Consider the following 21,657-nt stretch of genomic DNA (forward strand, 5'->3'; position numbering starts at 1 on the left):
GTAGGGATCAAAGGTACAAATACAAGAAAATCCAAATGGATTGAGATTGGAAGGGTCAAGGAACTATACCCTCATATGTTTGTTGATTGAAAATAGTCTTTTGGAGGTCCAAAAGTTTCCGATTAGGAGTGATCTAGGGGATCAATAAAGTGCTCAAAAGTTAAACTATTCAAAAATGTCCAAAACTAGTTCCAAAGTGTAGAGCTCGTTGTCCTGAATCCAACGCAACTTGAATCGCTCAAAACCAATATCGTATGCTCTCGATATCATATTCTGATCATTTTCCCAAACATGTAACTTTTTTTCAAATTGGGTGTAGGATTGTTGACTGGAAATCCATACGATGACTTAGCAAGTTGAATGGACAAGATGAATGTACCTCGGTCCAATGGCAGGATTCCAAGTACCCTCATGTGATTGGTTGAAATATGGGTGCATTTGATTGGTTGTGCCATATTTTATGTGGACCAATGATGGGTCGCCACATATCCCAGTCATGGGCTACCATGTGGTACTCCAGGGGTCAACAAAATTTTGGTATGGGTCGGTCGGAGTCCCGACCAGATTCAAATGCAGGACCTCAAGCTTTGCAGCATAGCGCATTACCAATAGACTGCAGGGTGTTACTTAATACTCATAGCAGCAAACATCTATTTAAATTTTCAGTGGTTTGAAGTTTGGAGAAGGGTCTAGGGCTAAACCCCTGGCCCGTGGTCACTACACTACCCACGAGACCATGGGCGGAGTGACCAGGGGATCGGGGCTTAGCCCCATCCCACAGTCTAAACCTTATGGCATGTAACCAAAGTCGGATCGTAGTAGGGAGCTATGCAGATGAGTGTGGAGTTTTGGGAATAGCCCCAAGTTGTATGGTGTGCAGAACTATATGCCGATGGGGGTGGGTGGTTAGCCCCAAACCCCGAGCACATGGCCTCATGCGGCCTAAAATTTCGCTGAAAGGTGTCAATGGTCATTTAAACGACCCAACAAAATTGACTCGAACCGGCGGGAATCTTACTGGGGCCGGGTGAAACTGGTGCTCGGCAGTCCCTAGAATATCGGAATTCATAGAAAAATTAGCAAAGTAGTCCAATTTGTAGAGCAGTTATCAGAAAAAATTCTCTAGAGCATAACTTCTTCAAGTTTTAGCCAAATTGAGCCCAACAAGAGCCCAGTTTGGGGTTTTTGACTATTCTAGAGCCATTGGAGACATAATTTTTACATTCTGAGCACTATAAATCCATGTAAAAACAATTTGAGCACTTAATGAAAGGGGCCCAACGTTGGAAGCTAGACCAGGAGATGTAGCCCAGGAGTGGGGTGAACTCCTTTATCATTTTGTTATCTTGTTTTTTTGTATATGGTATATTTGTCTATGTTTTTATGTTGTTAGCTGAATTTTAAAACCATTATTTTATATGCTTTTGCAAAGTGATCCATTTCCTAAAAGACATAAAATTTTACTTGCAAATTTTCTCATCTCCTTCAAGTTTGGATTTCAAATTAGTTTGGTATCAGAGCTCTAGGTTATTTTCAAGGTTTGATTTTGGTTTGCAAGTGTTTTCTAATGCTTACAAGGTTGAAGCTCAAAAGAGGAGAAGGAGAGCTTGTGGAGACAAGGTCTCAACTTATTTCAAGGAGAACACACATATCTCAAGCTTCACCAGTCATAGCACATTAGGAAGGTCATGAAGGGATGTCTGAAGATGAGAGAAATTTCACAAAATCTTTCTTTGAAATGTCTGAAATGGTGAAACTTCTTTATGAGGAGTGGAACTCAAGGTTACAAGGAGAGAGAGCTCAAAACCTCCAAAAGGAAATGGAGGAAATGGAGACAAACCACCAAAAGGAAATGGAGGGGATGGTGACAAGCCACCACCTTCACCCCCATCCTCATACTCACCCTCATCTTCTTCCACTTCTACCCCTTCAGAAACACCTCCAAATTCTCCAAATGGACATGGTAAAACTCCTTTGTTAAAACTTGACATAAATTTTGAATTTCCTATGTATGATGGAGAGGTAAATTCAAGGAAATTAGATAATTGGGTTCGTCAGATTGAAGTGTATTGCAAGATACAAATAATCAAGCATGATGCAACCAAAATTCAGCTTACTTCTCTTAGGTTGGAAAGTGCGGAACTCATTTGGTGGGAGGCCAAAACTCAAGAGGAAATGAAGAAAAGTAGTAAGGTTTTATCCTCTTGGAATGATTTTATTGTTTCAATAAGAATAAAATTTTATCCATCAGCATGCATGCAAAAGGCTATAATGGATTGGAAAAACTTTAGACAAGCTAAGGGTCAAAGTGTGCAAAGCTATGCTCAAGAATTTAGGAAAAGAGCTTTTATTTTGGGTATAGACTTATCCTCTCAAGAAACTCTACTGAAATACAATGGAGGTTTACATAGTTATTTGAGACACACAATTCTCATGTTTAACCCTACAAAACTAGATGAAGTTTGTGTACAATCAACTCATTTATAAGCAAGAGGGAAGAATGTTTCTAAAGAAACTAGTAAGAAGCCATTTAAGTCTGGACACAAAGGAAAGGGGAAGTTCAAAGGAAAGGATATAAAGAATGCTTTAGTCAAGAAGGAGGGAGAAAAACTCACATGTAAACATTATTCAAAAGAAGGCCTTGTTGAAGACCAATGTTGGAAAATTCATCCTAAGATGAGACCCAAAAAATTTAACAACAAGGAGAAAGAAAAGAATGTTGCAACAACTCAACAATATCTAAGATCTGATTCCGGAGATGAAAAAAAAATCATAGCCATGAGATTAAAAGGTAAGGATTCTATTGCAAGTACTAGTTCTTCTATCAAACCCATTGAAACTCAAAATGAAAGAGAAAGAATAGAGATTTTCCATATTAGAGTCATCACAAAACATAACAAAGTAGATACTTTGTTTGATAGTGGATCACAAGCAAACCTTATTTCAGAAGACATTGTTAAGAAACTAAATTTGGAAACCATTCCTCATCCTAAACCTTATCCTTTGGGTTGGGTATGTGACAATGCCAAATTGCAAGTGACAAGAAAATGCATACTTAAATTTGCCATCACTGCAAATTTTATTGATGAGGTAGAACTTGATGTAGTACCACTTGACATATGCGGGATTGTTTTGGGAAGCCCATACTTATATGATAGGAAAGCCATCTTTCATCGCCATGAGAACACGTATAATTTGTTTAAAAATGGGATTGAGTATATTGTTAGAGAACATCGCAAGAAATTGAATTTGTCTCTTGTGAATGTTGGACAAATGAAGAGGTTTGTAAATGCTAGTAAAAATTTTGCATTGTTAATGATTAAACACAAAGATGTTGAGGAATTTGAAGGTTTCCAAGGATGTAATGTAAAACTCAAACATGATTTAGTTGAGGTTGTTAACACATGTGATAAGATGTTTTAGGACTCTTACATGTTGCCTTCTAAAAGAGGAAAACAACATGAAGTTTAATTACAGCAGGATGCATCACTTTTGAACATTGGTATGATCAAAATGCCAGTGTTAGAGAATGTAGAGATCAAGAAGCAAATGCAAGAGCTACTTGACAAAGGGAACATTAGTTATAGTACATCTTCTTGTTGGTCTCCTAATTTTTTGGCTTTGAAGAAGGATGGTGCATGGTGATGGCGATCACATTTGGTGAAGAGTGAAGCCAAGTACAAAGCTGAACATGATAAGCATCGTGTTGACCATATTTTTTAGATTGGAGATGAAGTAAAGCTTTGCATAAGAAAATAAAAGCTTTAAGATGAAGAGAAATTGAAAATGTGTGAGCCACCTTTTATTGAATATCAAGGAAAGAATGTTCAGATTCTTTCAATAGAATTTTCCCCTCCTGAATATCTTGAAGAATTGCAGGAATATCATATCCTTGATAGAAAAACAAGAACTTCAAGAAGGAATGGGAAGTACCTTTGTGTGAGACTCAAAGGTACAAATCCAAGCAAAGCCAAATGGATTGAGATTGGAAGGGTAAGGAAACTATACCCTCATATGTTTGTTGACTTAAAATAGGCTTTTGGAGGTCCAAAAGCTTCCAATTAGGAGGAGTGATCTAGGGGATCAGTAAAGTGATCAAAATTCAAAGTGTTAAAATATGCTCGAAATTGGTTCCAAAGCATAGAGCTTGTCGACCTAAATCCAACAAAACTTTAATTACTCAAAATCGATATCATATGCTCCCAATATCATGTTTTGATCATTTTCCCAAACAAGTAAACTTTTTGCAGGTTGGGTGTAGGACCACTGATTGGGTATTCTGTACGATGACTCAGCGGGCTGATTGGGTAGGCTAACTAGACAAGATGACTATACCTCAGGCCAATGGCATGATGCCAAGTGGCCTCACATGATTGGTTGAAATATGGGTGCATTTGATTGGTTATGGCATATTTTATGTGGACTAATGATGGGTCGCCACATGGCCCAGTCATGGGTTGCCACGTGGCACCTCGGGGGTCAACAAAATTTGGTATGGGTCGGCTAGAGGTCCGCCCAGATTCGAACATAGGACCTCAAGCTTTGTAGCACAATGCATTACCAATAGACCATAGGGTACTACTTAATACTCATAGCAGCAAACATCTATTTAAATTTTTGGATGCTTTTAAGTTTGGGGAAGGGGTCACGGTTAAGCCCCTAGCCCCTGGTCACTACACTACCCACAAGACCATAGGCGAAGTGACCAAGGGCTTGGGGCTCAGCCCCAGCCCATGGTCTAAACATTATACCATGTAACTAGAGGCAGATCGCAGTGGGGATCTATGCAAACAGGTGCAGATTTTTGGAAATAGCCCTAGGTTATATGGTGCACAGAACCGTATTCCAAAATATTGGGGACTATGCCGACGGGGGTGGGTGGTTAGCCCTAGCCCCAGGGCGCATGGCCCCATGTGACCCTAATTTTCCTGCCGAAAGGTGTCATTGGGCATTTAAACAACCCAACAAAATGCACCCAAACCGGTGGGAATCTCGTCGACGCCGGCAAAAATGCCGCTCGATGGTCCCTAGAATGGAAAAATTCATAGAACAATTAGCATAGCAGCCCAGTTTGTAGTGCAGTTAGCAGAAAAACTTCTCTAGAGCATAACTTCTTCAGTTTTTGGCCAAATTGAGCCCAACAAGATACCAACTTGGGGTTTTTTACTATTCTGGATCCATTGGAGACATAATTTTTACATTTTGATCACTTTAAATCCATTAAACATAATTTGAGCACTTAATGAAAGGGGTCCAACATTGGAAGCTAGACCAGGAGATGTAGCCCAAGAGAGGGGTGAACTCCTTTATCATTTTTCTGTCTTATTTTTCTATAGATGGTATATTTGTCTCTATTTTTATGTTGTTAACTAATTTTTAAAACCATTATTTTATGTGATTTTGCAAAGTGATCCATTGCCTAAAAGACATAAAATTTTACTTGCAAATTTTCCCATCACCTTCAAGTTTGCATTTTAGATCAATTTGGTATCAAAGCTCTAGGTTATTTTGAAGGCTTGATTTTGGTTTACAAGTGTTTTCTGATTCTTACAAGGTTGAAGCTCAGAAGAGGATAAGAAGATCTTGTGGACCCAAGGTCTCAAATTTTTTCAAGGAGAACACACATATCTCAAGCTTCACCAATCATGGCACATGAAGAAGATCATGAAAGGATGTCTAAAGATGAGAGAACTTTCATAAAACCTTTCTTTGAAATGTCTGAAATTGTGAAAGTTCTTTATGAGGAGAGGAACTCAAGGGTTCGGAGAGAGAGCTCAAAACCTCCAAACGGAAATGGAAGAAATGGAGACAAACATCCAAAAGGGAATGGAGGGGATGGTGACAAGCCACTACCTTCACCTCCATCCTCATCCTCACCCTCATCTTCTTCTACTTCTACCCTTTCACAAACACCTCCATACACTGCAAAGGGACATGGTAAAACTCCTTTGTTAAAGCTTGACATAAAGTTCGAATTGCCTATGAATGATGGAGAGGTAAATGTTGAGAAATTATATAATTGGGTTCTTTATGTTGAAGTGTATTGCATGATACAAAGACTCAAGGATGATGCAATCAAAATTCAACTTGCTTGTCTTAGGTTGGAAAGTGCAGCACTCATTTGGTAGGAGGCCAAAACTCAAGAGGAAATGAAGAAAAGTGGTAAGTTTTTATCCTCTTTGAATGATTTTGTTGTTGCAATAAGAAGACAATTTTTTCATTAGCATACATGCAAAAGGCTATAATGGATTGGAAAAACTTTAGAAAATCTAAGGGTCAACGCGTGCAAAGCCATACTCAAGAATTTAGGAAAAGAGCTTTGATTTTGGGTATAGACTTATCCTCTCAATACACTCTAATGAAATACATTGGAGGTTTACATAGTTATTTGAGACACACAATTCTCATGTTTAACCCTACAAAATTAGATGAAGTTTTTGTATAGGCAACTCATTTATAAGAAAGAGGGAAGAATGTTTCTGAAGAAACTAATGAGAATCCATTTAAGTCTAGAGACAAAGGAAAGGGGAATTTCAAAGGAAAGGATAAAAATAATGCTTCAATCAAGAAGAAAGGATAAAAACTCACATTTAAACATTGTTTAAAAGAAGGCCATGGTGAATACCACTGTTGGAAACTTCATCTTGAGATGATAACCAAAAAGTTTAATAACAAGGAGAAAGAAAAGACTGTTGCAACAACTCAACAAGATCTAGGATCTGATTTCAGAGATGAAACAAAAATCATAGCCATGGGATTGAAAGGTAAGGATTCTATTGCAAGTACTAGTTCTTCTATAAATCCCATTGAAACTCAAAATGAAATAGAAAGAATAGATTTTCCATATTAGAGTGCTCACAAAACATAAAAAAGTAGATACTTTGTTTGATAGTGGATCACAAGCAAACGTTATTTCATAAGACATTGTCAAGAAACTAAATTTGGAAACCATTCCTCATCCTAAACCTTGTCCTTTGGGTTGGGTATGTGACAATGCCAAATTGTAGTGACAAGAAAATGCATACTTGAATTTTCCATCACTGCAAATTTTATTGATGAGGTAGAACTTGATGTAGTACCATTTGACATATGCGGGATTGTTTTGGGAAGCCCATACTTATATGATAGGAAAGCCATCTTTCAACATCATGAGAACAAGTATAATTTGTTTAAAAATGGGATTGAGTATATTGTTAGAGCACATTGCAAGAAGATGAATTTGTCTCTTGTGAATGTTGGACAAATGAAGAGGTTTGTAAAAGCTAGTCAAAATTTTGCATTGTTAATGATTAAACACAAAGATGTTAGGTTGTTAGCACATGTGATAAGATGTTTCAGGAGTCTGACATGTTTCTTTCTAAAAGAGGAAAACAACAAGAAGTTCAATTACAACAGGATGCGTCACTTTTGAACATTGGTATGATCAAGATGCCAGTGTTAGAGCATGCAGGGATCAAGAAGAAGATGCAAGAGCTACTTGACAAAGGGAACATTAGTTATAGTACATATTCTTGTCGGTCTCCTAATGTTTTGGCTTTAAATAAGAATGGTGCATGGCGATGGAGATCACATTCAGTGAAGAGTCAAGCCAGGTATAAGGCTAAACATGATAAGCATCGTGTTAACCATACTTTTGATATTGGAGATAAGGTAAGGCTTTGCATCAATAAAGAAAAGCCTCAATATGAAGAGAACTTGAACTTGGGTGAGCCTCCTTTGATTGAAGATCAAGGAGAGAATGTTTAGATTCTTTCAATAGAAGTTTTCCCTCCCAAATATCTTGAAGAATTGTTGCAAGATCCTATCCTTGACAGAAAAACAAGAACTCCAAGAAGAAGGAATGGGAAGTACCTTCATGTTGTCTCAAAGGTACAAATCCAAGAAAAGCCAAATGGATTGAGATTGGAAGGGTGAGGGAACTGTACCCTCAACTGTTTGTTGACTTAAAATAGTCTTTTGGAAGTCCAAAAGCTTCTAGTTGGGATGAGTAATCTAGGGGATCAATAAAGTGCTCAAAAATTATCTAAACTAGTTCCAAAGCGTAGAACTCACTAACCTGAATCCAACACAACTTGAATCACTCAAAACCAATATCGTATGCTCCCAATATCGCATTCTGGTTGTTTTCCTAAATAGGTAATTTTTTTGCAGGTTGGGTGCAGGACTGCTTATTGGGCAGTCCATACGATGACTCAGTTGGATGATTAGACAAGCTAACTGCAACTCGGGCCAATGGAAGGCTTCCAAGTGGCCGCACATGATTGGTTGAATTATGGGAGCATTTGATTGGTTGTGGCATATTTTGTGTGGACCAATGATGGGTTGCCACATGGCCCAGTCATGGGCTGCCACATGGCCCAGTCATGGGCTGTCACATGGAACCCCGAGGGTCAACAAAATTTTGGTATGTGTTAGATGAAGGCCCAACCGGATTCGAATGCAGGACCTCAGCTTTGCAGCATAGTGCATTACCAATAGACCACAAGGTGTTACTTAATACTCATAGCATCAAACATCTATTTAAATTTTCGGCGATTTAGAGTTTGGGGAAGGGGTTAGGGCTAAGCCCCTAGTCACTACACTATAAATGAGACTGCAGGAGGAGTGACCAAGGTCTCAAGGCTTAGCACCAACCCATAGTTTAAACCTTATGCCATGTAACCGAAGGCGGATCGTAGCAGGGAGTTATGCAGACGGGTGCAGAGTTTTTGGAACATCCTCGATTTTTATGGTGCGCGGAACTGTATACCGAAATATTGGGGGCTATGCCGACAGGGGTGGGCAGTTAGCCGTAGCCCTCGAGCGCATGGTCCCATGTGGCCCAAATTTTCCACTGAAAGGTGTCATTGGGCATTTAAATGACCCAAAAAATGCACTCGATCCGACGATAATCTCCCTAGCGTCAGGTGAAAATGGTGCTTGACAGTCCCTGGAATGGCAGAATTCGTAGAACAGTTAGCAGAGCAGTCCAGTTTGTAGGGCAATTAGTATAAAAAATTATCTAGAGCATAACTTCTTCATTTTTTGGCCAAATTGAGCCGAATGAGAGTTCAGCTTGGGGTATTTTACTTCTAGATCCATTGGAGACATAGTTTTTACATTCTAAGCACTGTAAATCCATGTAAACACAAATTTGAGCACTTAATGAAAGGATGGTAAAAATGGTGCCTTGGGGAAGGATGGTATTAGGATTCTACCTCTTATGGATAACGCTGATTTGGAAGTTATTAAGTATGATTAAAGAGGAATAGTGAAGTAGATGCATTTCCATGTATGTGGATGTGTATATTTTGGACACATGTCCTGGATGGCAAGGCCTTAAGACTTAAAGTGAACAAATGTGGTTAATGAAAAGAGAGGAATGTTGTAATGACTTGTCAATTTTAGAACTTAGGCTATCTTATATTTATTACTAATGAGAATACTAACACAATTGTGAGAGTGAATTGCAGTTATAGTAGAAATTGATTTATTGGCCAATGCATATGTGGTCAAAGCAATTAAATATGTTGAAAAATATCTTTCATTTTCTTAAACTAACATTTGTGTGTCGTTTCAACACATAAGAAGATTTACAAAGTAGAGAAGGAGGGAATGTTCAAAAGGATGGTGTAGTAAAGTGTGGGAAAGGTTTCACTCATTAGAGAAGATGATTATGGTGAGGGAGGGAGGGTCCAAAACCATCCTAATTTGGTAGAAGTATTGAGAAACCCAAAGGTTGAACTTGATTGTTGCAAGAACAGTCATGAAAATCTCATCAAAGAACAAGAAGAGTAAAATAAGGTCAATGCAATGCTACTAAAAAGTATATGAGATATACAAATATCATTGTAGCATGGACAAACTGCTAGCAGTGTGAAGAAGCATTAAGTCAAGAAAGGTTTCTAACCCATTTGAAATCCAAACACATGGACCAACAACTAGAAATATAGAAAGAAGTGGATCAAAGAAAATGTCATTGAAATGTTGGGGGTTAGAGAGGATCACTTGCTTTATGATTTCCCTCACAAATGAGATAATGATAGGAAAATTTTAAATGTTCAGGAGGCCACTACAATGGATGGAATAGTCAAAAGGGTGTCAAATATTTATGTAGAAATGGAGAATCACCAAACATGCCACCAAGCCACAGTGGTGGAAATGGAAGGAAAAGAAGCATGCAAGGGCTTAGCTAGTGCAACTAGCTACAAGGAGACAATTAGGGAATTTTAAAAGGAAATGTCACCCACCATTGGTGGTGTGGTTAATAAGAATGAGGAATTTATGGAAAAACCTTCTAAGATTATTAGTAATTTAAAAGAAAGCTCATGACTAGGCAATGAAACTTGATGTTAATATATAGGAGAACAGGGGCATGTTAGAGTTGTTTTGCATTGTATATTTGGACAACTTTTATGCACAAGAGTGCAAGGGGGATGGTTCCCCTATACTATTCAAAAAAATTTGGGTTTATCAGCTTGATGAATACTTTAAGAAAACTTATTAATTTTGAGCATATGCTTGATGTGAAAACTTCTCAGGAGGAACTTTCCAAATGCCCTTGTTTTGAGTAAACAAAGAGGGCATATTTTGAATATTTAAAGATCAATCAAAGAAGACTTGGCTGGGCTATAAACCAAATTATGAAATAGATTGAACCTAAGAATGTTGGTTGACTAATGAAAGATATTGAAAATAAATGAATGAGTAAAACGAATTGGTTGTTGAATTAGAAAACGTTGGGGTATGTGTTTTGATTGATTTGATTAATAGCTAATGTGTGAAGGAAATTGTGGAGCAAGAAAAAGCGTAAGATGTTCTTGGGAATTTGATATTAAGATGATCCCTTATGAAGTGAAAATTAAAATACAAGGAAGAAAAGTGCCTTCAATCATTGGAAAAACCCTGAGGACAATGACAAGAGAATGTGCATCAAAGAAGGGCAAAGAAGAAGCTAGATGAACTTCTTGAAAAATCATAAACTAAGAATAAAGTATAATGGTAACCATGTAGGTATGAAATCAACCTGGATTTAATAATTGGTAAGTTGGAATTGGGTATGAAATCCCTTTTGAAAAAATTTCAACAAAATGTATTTGTTGAATAACTCAAAGGAGTATGGCTAAGGAAAAAAACTACCAGTACATCAAATTTGGTAGAATCTTAGAATATCTATGCATGTGTGAGTTGTCATGATGAACACAAATTAGAGAAGTGAGCGATACACTCAAGGGTAAAGAAAAATTGTGTTTGGTAATGCATGAGGGAATGAATGGAATATGAAATCGGTATTTTTACATATGACATGATCCTAATTTCTGAAAATTTAGTAATCTATATGTTTGATGCGTTGAATGCATGAATGCTTGTGTAAGACAAGAATTAATGTGAATATGTCGTGAAAAGAATGATTGTTAATATTTTTATAGAATTGTTGATTACTGAAGTGAGTGGTGTGAATCCCTCACTCCCATAGAAAGTAAAGTAGGAAAAAATATTTGTTAATGAATTTAGATAGACATCTTAGAAAAAAGTGGAAATTAAATTCTTCGTCCTAAGCTAATTTGTTTTGATGGCATGAAAAGTTTGTTTTCCATATGATTTTTTCTCGAATAACTGAGATTATATCGAACAAATATGTAGTGCAATGATGTTCTCCTTTTGATTGGTATAGATTGTAGTTTAAATAATTCAATGATTGACTATGTGAATGGTCTTGAGGACCTATTTAGTGTTTGTTGTGATGTTATGTTGAAAGGATTATATGCATGAGAAGCTAAAATTGTTTGGTTGAGTAGAAATGTATATTATAGGAAGAAACCTTGGGTATGGCGTGGAATGTAATCCCATGATTATGGATAGAAATATTAACACCTGCAAGGATCCAAACATTATGAGAAGGGCGTCATGATTATGAGACCTAAATTTTGTTTGAAGGAAGTTTGGAAATTAAATTTTCTAATTGAAAATTTTATGATTAATCTCACAAGAACTATATGCATGTGATACTGGTGAGATTATGAATCTATCCAAGAAGGAATAGATAAGGGTTTTGAAGTAGAAATCCCAGGAACAAGGTCGCTATAGTAACATTCAAGCTACATGACATCCCTTCATTACCATAAGTAATGACAAGTAAACTCTATCATACCAAGCCAAATGGATGCCTTGGCTATAAGACTCCATGAGTAATCACATGTAAACTATGGTAGAGAAAGCCAAAGGGATAGATAACCCAAAAGGAATCAGAGTAATCTGAACTTACTTGGGTGAAGTTGAGAAGAGTTGGCTATTTTCCATTTCAAGTCTTTCTATCATGGATATATCTTACTGAATATAGTGTTTGGGATGCCTTCATAAGCTGGGTGAAGTTGAGAAGAGTTGGCTATTTTCCATTTCAAGTCTTTCTATCATGGAGATATCTTACTGAATATAGTGTTTGGGATGCCTTCATAAGCTGGCAAAGACATTTGAGCCTTCATAAGTTGGAGAAGACTTTTGAGCCTTCAAAAGTATTTGGGAAAGTTTTCTACCCTTTTAGAGTCAGTTTTAGTCCTCCAAAACCAGCATTTGAGCTTAGCGAGAGTTTCATAATTTTAGGGATGATCCTTGGAATTTTGAGGATTCCTTAGAGGAATATTTGTAAATTTGGTGATCATAGGCTTTAGCCCAATCCCCTATTCATATGGTTCAATAGGAAAATATGACCAAGAACATAGTTATAAAGGAGCTTGATTTCAACGGGTGGGGTATCAAGCTATCGAAGTATTGGGAGTCATATCTCAGGATTAAACATCAAATAACATCCATGGAAATATTTGATACTAACTAAGCCTAAACAATTTTTTGCTAACGGGGATTACTCCTAGTAGTTGTAAATCCATTATCAAAGGTGAGATTATCAAGATATTTGAGTATCAGGTGTCAAGAGTTGGCGATACAATGAATAACCTCTATCATGTACCCACAACACTGACAGATCCTAATACACGCGTCGTTTAACAAATTTTAATCCCTGTAGTTGATAGTTCATTATCAAATCAAGTGAGAGTCATGAGTGGGGTTTTGTTGTTCCTTAGTGGAAAAAATGTTAGTTGATGGAGAAGTGGACTTGCAGCAGTTGATGGTTAGGTTGGCAGGGTATTCGGTATCAGGCGTCAACAATACAATGAATAACCTTCCTTGTGAAACCCCTATATTGACAAATATTGATATGCTTGTCATTTAACGAGGATTTTTTTTGTCATATGATCATGTATTGAGTATTTGGATATTAGCTATCAACTTATTCGAACTTTGTAGGGGATTTCAGAGAGATTGACACTTAATCTATTCTTACCTAGAAATCCTATGTTATTTTGAACATGTGTGGAAATAAGGTATGAAAACACTAGCAAAACATACAGGAAACACAATTTATGTCAAGAAATAGAGCTAGAATACTCCAATTACGATTTATATAATAAAATATTTACAAAGTGAGAGGGTTTTGGCATCAAAATCCAACCATTTTACATTACAAATGAAATGATATATAGAATAAATCTCTCCTAAACTGTTACAATATTTCTGGAATAAAATCCTAAAGAATAACTAAACATAAAATAATATCTCTAATTTATCTATTGGAAACTTTGAATTTTTTGCAAGTCTTCTACCTTGAACTCTTGAATTGCTTAACTGTTTGCTGGAAAACTACACTTTGATCCCAGCTTGTTGATCTTTTGCTGCTAGGTGTCCTTTGAATGCTGATATCTCTACCTCTAAATCTAAATAAGAATGACTGTTGATCTTCCTCCTTCTTCAAATGCTAAAATCATATCTATAATCTGGTTGACTGATATGTTTTTCTAGGTGCCCTTTGAATTTCCAATGCTTCAATTAACCAATGATTTTATGTCACTTTTTAAAAATGCTTCACCATTGTCATAAAATATTTTGGAAGAAAATATTTTGATAAATGTTTTTTCAAATATTCTGTAAATGAATTTCATATTTCTCTATTTTCATGAATTTCATAAATGAAATTCTCAAAATATCTCCTCAAATAATTGTATTCTATAAATCCATCCATTGTTTGAAATCCATGTCTTATTTTGAAATCTATGGCTTGTTTTTCCGTGAATTTACATATTTATGAATAAATAAAATTCATAAACATATTTCATAAAACCATCAATTAATTCCCTTCCCATGGTTTTGAAAACCATGTGTTGTTTTGCCTAAATTAATATATTGATGAATAAATGGATTCATAAACATATTTATAAAAACCATTGACTGATTTCCTCCCCGTGGACTTTTTTGAAAACGGTGTCTTGTTTTGCCATGGTTGGTAAAGTATTTTTTTTTTTTTACTTTCCCCTTTCACACCTGTAAAATATTTGGATAGCTATTTATCCAAATCTCATTTTCCATGCATTTATCCTCTTTATACCATAGCAAAAAATATGTCTTTATTCTCTGTAAAAAAATGTTTTTATTGGCCTCCTTTTGCTTTCACCTGTAACCTCATTTCATAAGTATATCACTTGTAACTTTCACCAATAAATTCATTTACTCATTTCATAAATATATCACTTGTAACTTTCACCTGTAAATTCATTTACTTAAATGTATGACCTGTAAAAATCTCCTTTCACCTCAGTCGCATTTTACTCAGCCTCCCATCCGTATAAAATTTATTTCATAAACATATGAAATTTCCCTCCCACCACATTTTATAAAATTTGAATCAATATGGATAATGGTTTTTGGGGGTAGGTAGTAAGTGGTTTAGGAGGGGGGTTTGAAATTCATGAGAGCCTGATCCGAGTTGACTCAACTCCCGGATTTAACAAAGATCTGTTACTTTCGTGATGTGATTTGAATTGCATTTAAAATAGCATAAAGGAACATATATGCATGTTGTAAAGAAGAAGGAACATGACACGAATTAGCAACATAAAACACAAGACGTTGAGAACGAAGTTTGTCCCGGAGAGACTACGTCTCTGGCCCCGGTGTCAAGATGGTGTACGCCAATGCATTAAGTGTTGGAAAGAGTGATGATGTACATGCATGTGTTTTCTCTCTCATACAAGGAATATGCCCTCACACAGGAGTGGCTCCAAGATATGTTCCACTGCAGGAACTCTCATTCAAAAAAAAAGACTCCTATCAGCATGACATAATTTCACGTATGTTAATAATGAGCATCCTGCCAACATGGCATCAAAGGGATCTCAACTCAAACAACATGCGACACATGAGTATCCCGTCAACATGGAAACAAAGGGATCTCAATAAAATCATGACAATAAGTATATCTCACATCAAGAACAAAACAAGATCCCACCAAACATCAAACAAGGATCTATACAACAAAATGCATCTCAAGTAAAGAGACAAAGAAATACATGATCACACTGCATATACCTCACATCAAGAAGTTATCTAAAGAAGAGGATGATAAAATACTAGATCTGGCTGCACCATCAATCTCGTGGTGTCGAATCTCATGGAAATGACTGCTCACACATTGAATGTTGACACCTGCACTCCACTTTGAAAAGTGGCCAAAAAATGGAATGATCAAATGGAAAATCTGATTGCACCATCAGATTTTTGGCATCAAATAGTGTAAAATCGACTGTCAAATTTCTGAATTATGAGAAAGTGAAAATATGGGGCTACAGGAATCTTTTAGATTCCTCAAAGATTCCCTCCTTCGAGTCATCTGAAGATCTACTGCTCAGATCAAAATTTTGTCTATGCCATCAGGTTCGTGTCACTGAGAGGTGTAGGATCGACATAAAGTTTATCCAATTTGGACACTGGAAAAAATTTTCCCTCCTGAAAATTTGGCTCAATCATGGTTCTGCCACTCTTTTCCAAGATCATAGTTCCACCTGCAAAAATAATTAAAAAATACATCTTCCTCGGACTATGTACCGCATTCTGCCTCCCTCTCTACGCACTGAGAAAATGAGGTTTTATATAAACTTCGTGGGTGGATATATCAATGAAGTGCCCACGGCGCGTTAGTTAGGGTGGAGGTAATAAGGCGGACAGGTCGAGGGATCAAATCCCGCCTGCACTATATATATACATAACAAAAAAATTTAATTACAAAATGGACGCGGACTTTTTGGTGACCATTGAAATTTGGAGCGCGGTTTGGGTTGTTGTAACCGCCATGTTATATGGCACTGTTTGTTGTATTACATAGGTGGAGGTTGTTTGGTTTTGGCATAGTGCCACATGGGGCCATCAGGTGGGGACTGGCCCATGTGGGCCGAGCGGGTTCAATCCCCGTTGGCTCCATATGGTATAACATATATGGCATGTTTGTTATATAGAGGGTGGGGGCGTGGGCCGGGCCCACTGGAGGTGGCCCGCCCACAACCCATATATAAATGGTTTGTTATATATGTGGTACATGGAGTTTGGGCCGGTGACGTTCATGGCCTGTCGGCCACTTTTGAATTAAAATTTTGTTATATGTTGGTCGTTGGGGGGGTGGAGGGGTTGGTGGCCCACCACCCCATAAAATACATTTTTTTTTTTTTGTAACAATAAAGTTCATTTTTTGATTTTGTCTAATATAAGGTTATTAGAAAAATTAAAGAGGCAACTATTTCACCCACTCTCGGGAGCTAGGTTTCATGTCCTGGGGTCGGTCAAATTGTGCGACACTTAAACCTGGCCCACAACCCAACTTTGACCAAACTTTGACTAGCTCTTTCTCCCTCATACGAGCTCGGATTTGAGTGTCGTTCACACCATTGGAATCAGGGCGACGAGCACTTCGATCTAGTTCTAGTTCGAGAGCAATCTGACCACTTGAAATTTTGACCCTTTCTGAGTCCTCTTGGACTTCTGCCTATGCCTGGAGCCACCTAGATTAATCCTCCCCACTGAGGAGCTTTTGGTCCTCCAAAAGCATGAAAAAATAATCTGCAACTTCTTTGTACCTTGTCTGCACTTACAAGTATCTGATATGTCACCCTTCCTTCTCCTTCACCTTTGTCCTTCGGAGCCATAAGCAATGAGCCGACACCTGCAACCTCTGCAAACCTATAGTACATTGTTTTGAAAATTACATGCTTGATTTACAAGACCAACTAATGACCCAAGCATCCCATACTTGCCATGAGTTTATAACACATACTCGGTGGTCAAGTTTACATCAAAATGGAAACAATACCCCAGCTATGAAAACAAGGCCAACATATCATTATTGTGTCAACAAGTGATGGAAAACTCATCATCACTGCAACACATGATTTACAAAAATAAGGCCAAACACTATTTTTGCTTTGACAAGTGATGGAAACACAACATCACTTTCAGAGTGTAAAATGCAACACAAAATAAGACCAAACATCATTGTTGCTTAACAAGTGATGGAAAACACGTCATCACTTTTACATTTTAAAATGCAACACATGGTTGGAAAAAAAATAATACCATGACATTCTATCACACCTAGAAGAACCATTTCTCACTTATCAATGTGAATGGGTTGTTTCCTCACGACGCATTCGTTGGTTGAACAACTGTTTCATCTGGTTCATGCACCGACACTTTGTCTTTAAGGTGCTGCTTTGGATGGAGCCTCCAACAAGTGCCTCTTTGATGGCCACCTCTGTTGCAATGACTGTAGTACATCTTCTTCCTCTGGATCTGCTTAACATGTTTCTTTACCTGTTGTTGAGAGGGTCTTTCATGCCTCCTCCTTTTGTGTGTTGTTATTCTTTTCCAACACTCAACACATGTATGGTTATGTAATCCACAAAAAGTACATGTTTTTCGATGCCTTGATTTATGCCCATCATTAACAACATGATTGTAATCAAAATGAACATTCAAATGTTGCGATTCATTATACCTTTCCTTGTTGTCTCTGGTGTAAGTATGGCGATGAGAGCTTGCCTCCACTCTTTCCCCGCAATGGACACTGCCATGGAATAATGGTGATGTGTTCCCATCATTCTCTTTCTTCAACGATTTCGACAATGTCTCAGCAGAATCAGACACCTTCGAGCATTCTTTCGGTGTATCCCAAGCCTGCAAATCGAGGTCTCTGCACAACCTCCAACGGTTGAGTTATGCCTTGGTTATTAACACCAAGTTCTTTTTCCTCCTTGTACCTCATCCTAGTAAGGAGCCTCATGTTTGTCCCTATGATTGGGATCTCCACATTTCCAATAGAAATCATACTATGTGAAGATGAAACTGAAGGTAAATCATCATCTTTTACCTCCACTGTCAAGTTGGAAAGAACTGATGAGGGCTTCTCATCATCTATTGTTGGTGGTTCGCTGGCTGTCTTGGCGCATTCCCAACTTCCTTTCCGACATACCCAAGTCCTGCCTGACGAGGTAATTCCTCTACTTTGATGGGGTTGATAATGTCTTGGACATTAATGCCCAAGCCTTTTCCTTGATACCCCATTTTCTTCAATAGTTTGGAGCCAATTCCTGTGGTATGATTTTCAAAAACAGCGAAATCATCATCAGGAAACATACATGAATTCAGAGCAGTACCTTTTACCTCACATGGGTCACATTGTAGCTTTTCCAAGGCCTTGTCCTTAGCTTGCAATTGTTGTAACAAACTCTGTTTCTCCTCTTTCTCTTCATGTAGAAGCATCTTCATTTCAGTTTTTTTTGTTTGAAGACTTTGGTTATTGTGCTTCAATTCTTCCAGGGCCTCTTCCGTGGCTTTCAACTGAAGCTTCACTTGTTGCTTTTCCTCTGTCTCTTTTGGTAGAGCTTCATACATTATTTCCACCTCTTGGGAAATTCTGAGCATGGTCTCGTACATCTCTTTGTCATCCTCCATCGTTGCACGTTCCATTGTTCACGCTCGTAATTCACATCCACGCAAAGACCGCTCTGATACCATACTTGATCCGAGTTGGTTGAACTCTCGGATTTAACCAAGATCTTTTACTTTCATGATGTGGTTTGAATTGCATTTAAAATAGCATAAAGGAACATATATGCATGATATATAAATGAGATCTTAGACAACTATTAAGGTATTACAAACTCATGTGCATGGATTTTCCTATGTTACTTTGTGCAATGGATCGATAAGATTGCGAAATACATAGACAATGAAGTAGTTAAAGAACATAATAGCAAAACACATATAAACACAACAATTTTAATATGGATTTCACCCAAAAATCCTGGGTTGCATCTCCTAGTCCAGCCTTCAGTGGTGGCCTCTCTATTATGTCATCAGAAGAAGAGTTTTACAACAGTATGAGCTCAATTTGAGTCTCAACACACAACAGATACAATAGCAAGAGTTTTTCTTGAACCTCTCAAGCCTCTCTAAGTACACAGACTCACTCTATCACTCTCTGTCTCTATCTTTACTCTGTCTCAGCACTGCCTATCTTTGTTTCTGTTAGTCTGTGGCTTTAAAGCCAATCTACGTAGTCTGCTCATTTCACCTTCTCGGGCTTGCTAGCTTCCCGACCTCTGTCCGCTCAGATCCCCCTTTGAACGTTAGAAATCATTGCTAAACGCTTCCAAGGATGGTGGCCACCTGTTCTGTAACGGAATGGATCATCGGGCCTTTGAAATCCTTGAAATAACCATTCTCTTTTTACACATAGAAATACAGTCAAAACTGTGAAACTCTGCCAAATTTCCATTTATCAGACTTGAAATATTATGAATCCGCCTTATAACTTCTATCGAATCTGCCTATATTTCTACATCGCATCTCCATTGTTGATCTGGGAGATCCAGATCCAACGGCTATGGTTCATTTCAGGTGGCTCTTTCGTACGGGAGTTAACTGCCCGATGAGGGTGGTTTTCTCTCTCCTCAGCTTGGACATGTGGCAGCCAGTGTATGGACTCGGGCGAAACCCGACCCAAACCACTTACCGCCTTCGGTCCTCCCGAAATCCCGCCTGTTTTGTGATTTCCCTTTATATTGGAAAATACATTAAAATATGGAAATCCCACTTATATCGGACTTGAAATAGTGTTCAAAAGCATTAATAAACCCTTTCGGGTCCATGACATCGCATCGGCGCTTTATCCCTTGTATTTCGTTTAATAAACGAAATACACGAAAATACATTAAAAATGTCATATGACGAATTTGAATTTATATAGAATATCATTTATAGTTCCATCGGGTCCGGCTATCGCACACGCATATATATATGCCCGCTCCTTTGTATGGCTCTGATGCGACTTGTCGCAGTCGCATGTCGCATGAGCCCCAATTCATGGGTAAGTTCTCCCACTATAGTCTGCTGATGCGATATGGCGATGCAACGTGGGTCGTCGATATGCACGCTTGATCGACAATCCTCGTTGACCCCGCTGATTGCTATCGCAACGTTTATGTGACCGCCTCTGATAGCCTCCAATCGCCTCCGCCGATTTGCGATTTGCTGATCAGATCTGGACCGTTGATTGGCCAGATCCAACGGCCCCATATGTTGCTCCTTTGACTGCCGAAAAGCCTGTTTTCCATTGTTTTCTGAAGGTTTTCTCATGCGATTGTTTTGATCTTTTAAGCAATTTTGAAGACTTAGAGAGTTCTTGGATCCATTTTGGATCATGCCTTCCCACTGAAAAAGCTTTTGGACCACCAAAAGTTGGTTTTCAAGCATCGATCAAGTGAGGATACAGCTTCCTCACTTGTCCAATTTCCATCCATCGTGCACTGCTTGGTTTTGAACCTTTGAGTCCAATTCTAAGGTACTCAACATCCCCTCTGCGCGTAGTTCTCACCTTCCTGTCCAAAACTGTATCTTCCTGCAACTCATTGAGATATTCAGGCAACAGATCATCAATAGAAGGAAACTGACTTTGCTCTTTAGGATCTTCAATTAATGAAAGTTCAAACAGTCTCAAATTTTCTACATTAACCACTGAATAAATGTGCATATAAGCTAGCAAATCAAGGCAAAAAGCATTCTCACCAATTTTCTCAATTATCCTGAAAGGCCCATACCTTATTGGCTTTAGCTTCTTCCCTTCACCTTGCATTTTGTCTTTGTTGATATACAGCCAGACTTGATCACCAACTTTGAAGCTATGCTCAATTCGATGCTTATCATGCCTTGCCTTATACTTGGCCTGGCTGTGTTCCAGCTATTCCTACACTGCCTGGTGAATTTCCTAATCTATTCAATGAACTTGGTTGCTTTGTCCACATCACTGTGTCCATCAACTGCTATGTCTTTACTAAAGACAAAATCCAATGGAGACTTTGGTGTAAAACCAAAACAAGTCTCAAAAGGAGATCTTTGTGTAGAAGAATGCTTGGCACGGTTGTAAGCATGTTGCACATAACATAAATGTTCATCCCAAAGCTTGGGATGTTTGTTACAATAACCCCTGAGCAACTGGATCACTATCCTGTTGACCACCTATGTTTGGCCATCTATTTGTGGATGAAAGGTTGTGCTCTTCTTCAGTCTGGTGTCCATCAATTCCCACAAACTTGACCAAAACTTCCCAACAAATTAGGAATCTCGATCAGATACAATGGAAGTGGATAACCCAAAATGCACCCAGACATGCTGAAAGAACAATTTCGTTGTTTGTTCAGCTGTAATCTGCTTGTTACAAGGTATTAAAATATACATTTTGTTGAACCTGTCCACAATAACATATAAATAGTCATGACCTTTTCTAGATTTTGGCAATCCCCC

General features: G+C 38.0%; 1 protein-coding gene across 1 annotated transcript in view; it reads right to left on the minus strand.

Moving 5' to 3' along the window:
- LOC149265001 (vignain-like) overlaps window positions 1-20,493 on the minus strand; it is a 154,515-nt gene extending 134,022 nt beyond the window's left edge. Inside the window, exon 1 of the mRNA XM_089401475.1 lies at window positions 20,143-20,493. Within this exon, the coding sequence (XP_089257601.1) occupies window positions 20,143-20,493 (351 nt within the window). The remainder of the gene's footprint in view (window positions 1-20,142) is intronic.
- Window positions 20,494-21,657: the final 1,164 nt, after the last annotated feature.

This window comes from Pinus tabuliformis, chromosome 6, assembly GCF_031772625.1.
Source record: "Pinus tabuliformis cultivar Carrire ecotype Pingquan chromosome 6, CPIR1, whole genome shotgun sequence".
Lineage (NCBI taxonomy): Eukaryota > Viridiplantae > Streptophyta > Pinopsida > Pinales > Pinaceae > Pinus > Pinus tabuliformis.